Source organism: Mus pahari, chromosome 23, assembly GCF_900095145.1.
Source record: "Mus pahari chromosome 23, PAHARI_EIJ_v1.1, whole genome shotgun sequence".
In the NCBI taxonomy this organism is placed as follows: Eukaryota; Metazoa; Chordata; class Mammalia; order Rodentia; family Muridae; genus Mus; species Mus pahari.
The window spans coordinates 27,403,865-27,412,948 of record NC_034612.1 but is presented as its reverse complement, the minus strand read 5'-3'; the positions used below and the strand labels follow the sequence as shown (position 1 = coordinate 27,412,948).

At 57.0% G+C, this 9,084-nt stretch overlaps 1 protein-coding gene across 5 annotated transcripts; it reads right to left on the bottom strand.

Moving 5' to 3' along the window:
* Positions 1 to 35: 35 nt before the first annotated feature.
* On the bottom strand, positions 36 to 6,808 carry Ache (acetylcholinesterase (Cartwright blood group)). 5 transcript variants are annotated; one of them, XM_029533507.1, is made up of 5 exons: positions 6,698 to 6,808; positions 3,411 to 4,503; positions 2,556 to 3,040; positions 1,154 to 1,323; positions 36 to 380 (listed from the first exon to the last, which is right to left on the bottom strand). In XM_029533507.1, the coding sequence occupies exons 1-5, from the start codon at positions 6,757 to 6,759 to the stop codon at positions 259 to 261; spliced, it is 1,932 nt and encodes a 643-aa protein (XP_029389367.1). In that variant the 5' UTR covers positions 6,760 to 6,808; the 3' UTR covers positions 36 to 258. The 5 variants fall into 5 exon arrangements, with proteins under 5 accessions (XP_029389367.1, XP_029389368.1, XP_021042413.1 ...); XM_029533508.1 differs by lacking the exon at positions 6,698 to 6,808 and adding an exon at positions 6,372 to 6,477 and having other exon boundaries at positions 3,411 to 4,500; XM_021186754.1 differs by lacking the exon at positions 6,698 to 6,808 and adding an exon at positions 6,059 to 6,166.
* Positions 6,809 to 9,084: the final 2,276 nt, after the last annotated feature.

Here is a 9,084-nt window from a genome sequence, read left to right as displayed (position 1 = left end):
CCGCCCCAACTCCCCGCGTTTGGCGCAGACTCCGATGGCTGTAATAGTTTATTGGCGGCCCAGAGGGGCGAAGGCACCGCGGGGAGGGGAGCTTAGCCCAAGACATGCAGAAGATGGGGAGCCCCTAGTGGGAGGAAGTCGGGGCGGAGTGGACAGGGCCTGGGGGCTCGGTCGTATTATATCCCAGCCCTTAAATAAATAGTGTATGTACAGCGAGGGGCTCGGGCAGGGCGGCAGGGCCTGGGGTCCCCCAAGGGGTCACAGGTCTGAGCAGCGCTCCTGCTTGCTATAGTGGTCGAACTGGTTCTTCCAGTGCACCATGTAGGAGCTCCAGCGGTGGAACTCGGCCTTCCACTGGCGCTCCGCCTCGTCCAGCGTATCTGCGGCCAGGGCACCCCGCAAGAGCGGGAGAAACGGAACAGGTCGGGCAGTGGAGATCGGCCGTGAGTGCGCCGGCGCGCACGCGTGGTCGGAGGCCGAGCGGGGTGGTGGAAAGAGAACAGTGGATGATCCGGAGAATGAAGGGAGAGGTGGAGCAGGAAGGAGAGGAAGAGAAAAAAAAATCGCCGGAAGACGGAGGGGAGGGACAGGATCCGAGTGGGAGAAGGGTCCACGGGTTGGTGAGGGAAAAGAGAGAAGATACAGAAATAGTTGGCGATTATAAGGCTGACGCCAACTAGCCCCGGATCCTTCTCCCCTCAACACCAGGCTCAAGCTCCAAAGGATGTTTTTACATTAAGAAAAAAAAAAATCCTGTTTTTTGAGTTTTTGTCTAACAAAGATCCCTGAGTCTGTCCAGTTTGTCTCGGCTTGGGAATGGAGTGGGGTGCTGTATCCCTGAGAGGGGCCCCTTCTTAGCTACACACGAGAGCAGGTGTGCTCTGAGGCCAGAAGGGGAAAGGATTGATTGCAGTTAGAGCCACGGAAGCCCGGAGTGGAAGAGGAAAAGGAAGAAGAGGAGGGACAGGGAGAAGTCGGGCCGGGGCCTCGGGGCAGCCTCCCCATGGGCGGGGCTTGGGCACGTGCAGGGAGCCTCCGTGGCTGGGGAGGTGGAGAAGAGAGGGATTACCCCCTGTATTTTGCACCCCGTCTCCCCTCCTTCCAACCCTTGCCGCCTTGTGCATTCCCGGCTGCCCCCACTCCATGCGCCTACCGGTGGCGCTGAGCAATTTGGGGAGAAAGCGATTCCAGAAGGCGCAGGTCTGGACGCGCAGTCCCCGCCGCACCTCTAAGGGCTTCAGGTTCAGGCTCACGTATTGCTGCGCCGCGGTGGTGTAAGGTGGCCACTGTGGCGACTTGGAGTCTCGAGGGTCATTGGGGTCCCTGAGGAAGGAAAGGGAAATCTCAGCCTGCCCAGAGGAATAAGGAATGAAGACGTGGGTCCTTTTCCTTACTCTGGACCCTCTTCAACTCTTATCTCCCTACTCCCTCCAGCCAGCCCCGCCACCGCCTAGTGTGTGTGTGTGTGTGTGTGTGTGTGTGTGTGTGTGTGTGTGTGTGAGAGAGAGAGAGAGAGAGAGAGAGAGAGAGAGAGAGGAGTGTTATTCAGTCTGGCAATGCTTCTGCCTCAGTTTCCCAGAGCACGGGATTACAGACATGGACAGGTTCCCTTCTCATTTTAAGTACCTTCTACCATTCCACCACCTAGGGGAGTTTTCTTTCTCCACTTCCCTTTGTTTTCAAAGCATTTCTAGCTGGGTGCTGTAGTACAGGCACAGGCTTTAATCCCAGCACCCCGGAGGCAGAGGCAGGCTAATTTTTCTGAGTTTGAGGCCAGCTTGGTCGACATGGAGATTTCCAGGCCAGCAAGTGCTACATAGTGAGACCCTATTTTAAAATAAAAATTCTAGGATTGTGCTTTTAGCTGTGTAGGTAGGTGCAGCCCTGTCTCTACAATTGTTACTTTTACTTTGGGAAACACAAAAATCAGATGCACCCAAAGGTTTGTGCATGCTAGGCAAGAAGTATTGACTGAGCTACACCCCCAAACCTCTATTGCCTTTGTCTTGTCTTCATCATCATCATCATCATCATCATCATCATCATCATCATCATCATCATCTGTGTGGGTTTGTGTGTGAGTGAGAGAGAGATTTGGAGGTCGGGGGTAGCTTTGTGGAGAGCCACTTCTCTGTGTGTTTTGGGGATCCAACTGAGATAGGCTTGCAGGGCAATCCCTTTTATCTGTTGAATACCAGTTGCCTCACCTGTCTTTTAGAGTTGCTGGGGTGGCCTCACATACATTTGCTTTTCAGTCGCCTACCACTGAGCCATTCCCAGCCCGTGGGGGGCACTGTCACTATGTCATCCCAGCTAGTCTGGAACTGTGTAGATCAGAATGCCCTCTGCCTCCTGTGCTGGGGTTCAAGGTCCCCAGTTGGTTTTGTCTTTTAAGAACTCCCCGTTCTGTTCTGCCTGCCTTGTTCTCGGCATCACCTGCGACTTTACCTCCACCCCTTTCTTTTGTGAAGGTTTCTTCTTCTTTTTCACTGCCATCCATGGGTACCCCTCTCCCCTGGACCCCCAGACGCCATCCCCACTCCAATACCACTGACCCTGTGCGGGCAAAATTGGTCCAGTATTTCATAAGTCGCTGAGCAAAGATTCTCTCCTCCATGGTGTAGTTCAGCGAGGGATCCAGGGGGAGCCCAAAGATGAACTCGATTTCATAGCCATGGGGCACCCCCATCCAGAGGGGCCAAGTCAGTGTAGAGGCACGGTGTTCAAAGATGTAGGCATAGACCCGGGCCCCTTGGGCAGCCAGTCGCCCAGCCAGCTGGGCCACAGGGCACACAACGTTGTGGTCGCCCACCACTGCACTCATGGCATCTCTCAGGTGGGCAGGGTCCTCAGGGTGCAGCCAGTCTGTGTAATGCAGGACCACAGCCTCGGCCGCCAGGTCGCTTGCTTGGGGTACACCGATCCGCACCCCAGCCAGGAACTGGGCCCGGCTGATGAGAGATTCATTGTCTTTGCTGAAGCCTGGGACCCCGTAAACCAGAAAGTAGGAGCCCTCGTCCTTCACCACACCCACCAGCACCTGAGGATGGTTGGAGATGGGGGAAAGGATGGAGAGATGGTAGAGAGGCAGACAGAGACAGATGAGCAACCCAATAGACAGACAGACAACCATTACAAAGCCAGAACTGTGTAGAACGGAGAGCAGGGAAGGGAGCAGGGTGGGGACAAGGCATGGAGGAAGAAAAAAAAATATACCCATAGTCTCTTTTTCGCCCGGCAACCACTTTGGGATCTGAACCACTCGGCAGGGAAGGACTGACTTTGGGACCCACAAACTTGGACCTCTAACAGTGGATCTGCAGTAAGCCCTCATGCCTGGGTCCCTGGGAAAGGGGAAGGACGGATGAAACCCAGAAGAATCTGGTCTGCCCCTATCAGGCATTAGTCACCTGCAGGTCTTGAAAATCTCCAGTATTGATGAGAGCCTCCGGTGTGTCACTGAGGAAGTCCCCGTCCACCACAGGCACAAAGGAAAATCGAAAGATACTTTCTTGAGGCAGGACGTGCCACTCGTGGTCCACCAGGTCCTGAGCGGGCCTTGTCCTCAAGCAGGCTATCAGCTCGGTGTCATTGCCACCAGCGCCACCTGGGGGACAGCCCACAAGGCGGGCCAGCAGCGTGGCCCTGCGCCTGGCCTCGCCGGCGCTCACAGTGGCCCAGGGCCCATTGGGTGTGCCACTCTGGAGGACAGCCCTGTGGAAGAGGCTCCTACTGGGCAGGGACAGTATGTGCATGCCCACTGAGGCTGCACCCGCACTCTCCCCAAACAGAGTCACTGACATCGGGTCGCCCCCAAAGGCTGCAATATTTTCTTGCACCCATTGCAAGGCAAGCCGTTGATCCAGCAGACCTACATTGCCAGGGGCTTCTCTGCTTCCTGGTAGGGCCAAGAAGCCAAAGGTCCCCACTCGGTAGTTCATAGATACCAACACGGCTCCCTCAACCTGGGCCAGGAAACGGCCGTCATACACATCCAAGGAGGCCGCTCCGCTGTAGAAACCACCCCCATAGATCCAGATGAGGACGGGTGTGGGGGAAGCAGGCCTGGGGTATGGTGTCCACACATTAAGATACAGGCAGTCTTCACTCAGCTCTCGGTTGGGGTTCCACATCTCAGTACCCTCAAACCCAGGGTACAGGGTGTCCACGTACTGGTAGCAGACGTTTTGGAAGGTGGTAGCATCCAATACTCCTGACCAGGGCCGCTTGGGCTCTGGTGGCATAAATCTACGTGAGCCCACAGGTGGCTCTGCAAAGGGGATGCCCAGAAAAGCTGAGACTGGGCCTCCAGGGGCCTTCAGGCGGATGCCCCTCAGCTGGCCCCCTCGAACCCTCACCAGCAGCTGCGGGTCTTCCCGGCCCTCAGCCCTTGCCCCTCCTCCCAGGAGGGAGAGGAGGAGGAAGAGGAGTGGAAAAGCCAGGGACGGTGTATGCAGGGGATACCAGGGAGGCCTCATGACTGCCAGGACGGGCTGGTGTCTGCTGGGAGAAAGAAAGGTAAAGGGTGAAGACGAGCAGCTCAGCGGGAGATTAAGAAACAGTCTTGCCCCGGGGCTTATCAAGGAGTTGCAGAGGAGGTGCGGCAGATTGGTAAGGGGGTTGGGGGGGGGAGAAACGGAGTCAAGCTAGGAGACACGACACGGGCAGACAAACAGGGCAGACAAACGCAAGATCAGACGCACACACACCCAAACCGCGACAAATGCAGCCAACTGAGATAAGCCTGGCTAATACAGAGTCTCCCATGCCCAGCAAGTTCCAAGCCCCGCCCCCCATACCTCTTTCCCCTCCAGCTTGAGCTAAGACCCCTAGTATACAGCACAGGGTTGGAAAGGCTTTTTTACAGGCCCCAGGGTGCAGGGTCCTCATGGACGGGTGGGGCCCCTTCGGGAGCTTGCAAGTTATAAGAAAGCACAGCCCAAGCCTCTCCGGGGTTAGCCAAAGCCTTCTGGGGAGTGGGGTGGGCATTCAAGGTATCGGGAGTCCCAGGTTCTGAAGGCATCTTGGAATCTTGTCCAGTCCACACCTTGCCCCACCCTGCTCCGCCTCTCTTCTTTCTGGAACGGCGGCGGGTTGGTACCCGTTTGCTTTACATCAGCCGCACCCCTCTCGCCTGACTCCAGCCAACTGTCTCGCTCGCCCCTTGAGGGGTTCACCAGAACTCAAGCCCCTATTGCATCCCCATATTGCAATGCCCTTCGCTGCCAACCGGGAGCGGTAGAGACCAAGAAGAGGCCAGAGCTCCCCGCCCGAGCTTTGGTGTGGGGGGATCTGGAGCATCACAGAGGGGATTGAAGGGCGAGCCAGGACGGCTGTGTTCCGGGAGCTCCGGAGATCCCCGCAGCAAAGGCAGGGACGCTATTTTGGGGGCAACAGCTGCTGTAGTTCCGGCGTCTCCAGCCAAGAGATCAAAATTCCCCGGGTCGGAACTACCCCCTCCGGGCGTTCACCCATCACCCAGCCAATCCTGGTCGCCTGGATCTGGGGATAGTGGCGTTGTTGGAGATTAACCAGGAAACCCGAGTGGGGCTAATTATAACTCGGGGCTTCCGCTGAGCCTCCTTTTAGAGAGAGAGAGAGAGAGAGAGAGAGAGAGAGAGCGCAGGAGGGGTCCTGGAGCTGGCAAGGGGCTCAGCTGGGTAGGGACGTTGGGGTCGCCCTCGGGCTGGGGGGTTGGTGCATTCGGGATGTCAGTAACCTGCGCAGTTTGGGCTCCGCCCCAAACAGGGGGCGTCTTCCAGTGTCCCCAGACTTTGAAGAGAGTGGGGAAGGGGCCTTCAGGGGGTCCCTGCAGGAAGGAAGCGCAGAGGCAGCGGCCGGCCCAGAGAGCATCATCAGTAAGTATGCAGCGGCTAGCGGGAGTTTCAGAGGAGTGCGAGGCAGTGGCGGGGCCCCTCTGGGCAGGCCCCGCAGGGCAGGGGGTGCAGTAGGAGCTCTGTTGGGGGGGGGCTTCGATCGTTCCAGGATCGCACGTTTCCCCCGGGATGCGGATTGGTCCCGACTCGGTGGAGGGTCCCGGGTGGGTTGGGAGACTCACCTGAGGCGGCCAAGCCGGGCCGGGTCGGGCCGCGCCGGGAGCTGGAGGCGGCCAATGTTCCCCGGCGCAGGCTGAGCCGACAGTGACAGCCGCCTCCGGCCCCCCGCACACACCCCTCCGGGCCGCACGGCGCCCCCGCCCGCCCACTGTCTCCGCCCCCGCCCCTCCCCGCTCCCCCGGGCTGCCACCTCCCCTCCTCCCTCCCTTCAAGCCCCGAGACCCCGGGGGAGCGGGGGCCCCCAGACACACTCCAGCGGACGATTCAGACAGACCGACGGACCCGCAGACCCGCAGCGGCGGGGCAGACACCCACGTGACAGACGGACCGCAGCCTGCGGAGACACCAGACACCGTTCACGCGGGCGACAGTCTCCCGCGGTGACAAGTCACAGACAGACCGGTCGCCTTTCACGGACGGAAGGACACACTGACAGTTCTAATCCAGAAAGATCAGAGGCCTAATGTTTGGCATCGGTAACCAGGACAAAGCTCGGGGCGGGGGTGACCAGAGAAGAGGCACGAGAAAGCCTGGCTGAGAACCCCCTCAGCCGACACCGGTAGGAAAGATGACGTGGGACATCTCTGTGCAGGAAAGGACACCTGTGGGAACAAATAACAGAAACACAGGCTCTTCCTTACAGGAGAAGACCCCTGTGGGCAAGAAGAGGTGACACGGGGACAGCTGAGAAGCCAGGCCACATAGTGGCACGCCGCAGGCTGTGGGGGAGAGGCTGCACTCTGCGGCAGCACGGGAAACTTCCGGAACCCCCGAGGGTGGGCTTGAGCTAATTCCCCTGACCGGTGACCTCCGGCTGTCATCACAAGGGTCCGGCTGGCCCATGACATCACCGGGCCAAGCTTTCATTGGTTGTTGTGGCTAGCAGGTGGGAGCGGCCTGCCCTCGGAGCCCCCAGCCTGTTTGGGAGTCCCCTAGACCACACGCCCAGCCTTCTAGGGAGTCTCCCACCTAGCTGCACCTTAGTGACTGTGGGAAGTGTGCAGTTTTGTGCCCACGCGAGATCACTACACGAGAGGGACAACTGGCTCACGGGGTGGTGGGTGGGGGCATCTGGCTCTGGAGCCTGCCGGCCGCCGCTGCGTGGGTGACCGGCCTGCACGCGAGAGCGTGGGGACGTGCGTGCGCGCACGCGATGTGGGGCGCTGCGTGGATCGATGGGGGGGGGCGCTAGGGGGACACGTGCACGCATGCTCGCTGTGGACGCCGGGAGCTTTCCCTCGAGCCTCAGACCCTCATCGGTCACTTCCTCCGAGCCAGGGGCAAAGGCGCGCTGTCTTGCAAAAGGCTGGCCCGGAAGAGACCAGCGCAGAGTCCAACCTCGCCCAGATGTGCGATTTTCATCTCTCCAAACTGCGACACCCCCCCCCCCGCCCCCCAAGCCTCCTGTCCCTGGAGAACCTGGCCACTGCATGCCGGGAAACTCGTCTGCAGCCCGGCTCACTCGCGACAGGTCCGTGCTGACTCTCGCCAGGTGGCGCCAGAGGCTGTCATTCGGACCTTGAGGACTGGGGTGGGACCCAACCCTTGATTATCTCTTTTCTGGTGTCTCTGGAAAGAGGAACAGACAGGGTAGGGTGTGTGACTGTTGCTGTGGGAGAGAAAGAGTCTGACGCCGCTTCTGAGCATGGTCACGCCAGATTATTAAAACCGTGAAGGGGAAATGGGGGAATGAATGAGCCCCGTCCTGTCCCGTCTCGAAGCTCAGAGCCTTTAGCCTATAAACAGGGTCCATCCAGTTAGTGACGGTATCTTGTTCCTTATCCAGTTGTTCCAAAAACAGGTGACGCTGGGCAATTTATCTCTTGACCTTTGTAATTATGAGTTTGTCTCACTGAAGGAAAGATCCTGGGACAAGAATAAACTATCGATGGGCCTCAGGTTTACCATAAATCCATAATAGCTTAGACAGCTGAGGAAGCAAAAGGACAGGAAGAGGTTCGTGAGGTGACCCAGTCAGCCAAGACGTTTGTCACCGGAAATACTTAGGACCCATGTGGTGGAAGGAGAGTACCAACTCCCTGAAGTGTGTCCTCTGACCTCGGGATGTACCCTACCCTCCATAAATAAGTGCAAGAAGTGGAGGAGGAGAAGGGGGAAGGGGAGGGGGAGAAGGAGGAGGAGGAAGAAACAGCTCTGAAGACAGCCACGTGAGATTACAATTCACATCAGCGATCAGTTGCTTTTACAAGGAACCGGGTGTTCCCTGTCACACACAGTATCTTGCTTTACCATCTTCAGAAAGTGACTTCCAACATATGGTGTAACAAGGCTACTGGAATATCAGCCACCAACCACTTCTGCACTCTCCAAACAGGATAAATGACATTCTTGCTCCGTTTAAGGCCATTTCCTGGAAACTGACCCACAACTCTCGAGTTTCCATTCTACTGGCCAGGCCCAAAAATGTTGTCTGTGTTTAGATGTCTGGACTGATCTGAAATCTGACTGTATTTTTTTTTTTAAGATTTATTTATTATTGTACATAGGTACACTGTAGCTGGCTTCAGATGCACCAGAGGAGGGTGTCAGATCTCATTATGGGTGGTTGCAAGTCATCATGTGGTTGCTGGGATTTGAACCTTTGGAAGAGCAGTCAGTGCTCTTACCCGCTGAGCCATCTCTCCAGCCCAAATTTGACTGTATTTAAAACATTTTAATTGCATTCGATTGATTTGTCTTTTGTGAAGATGTGTACAGGTCAGGAGACAGTTTGTGGAAATCAACTCCCTCTATCACATGGGTTCACAGCAAGCCCCTTTACCCGCTAAGCCTTCTTATCTGTCCCTTGGCTGTCTTAATAATAGGAAGAAGGAAGACCAGATACCGGGGGACATTACCTATTTGCTAAATGCTAAATGACACCTTCCTTTGTTTTTGTCACCGCAGGTCTGAAACACATCCAAAATCTTCGGATTTGGAAGACGCCCCCATTTCTTTCACAAAGCCCCGCATCGCCAAGTGTGTAACCCCGGGCTCCCTTCCTCTATCTAATTGGTGCTCTGGGATT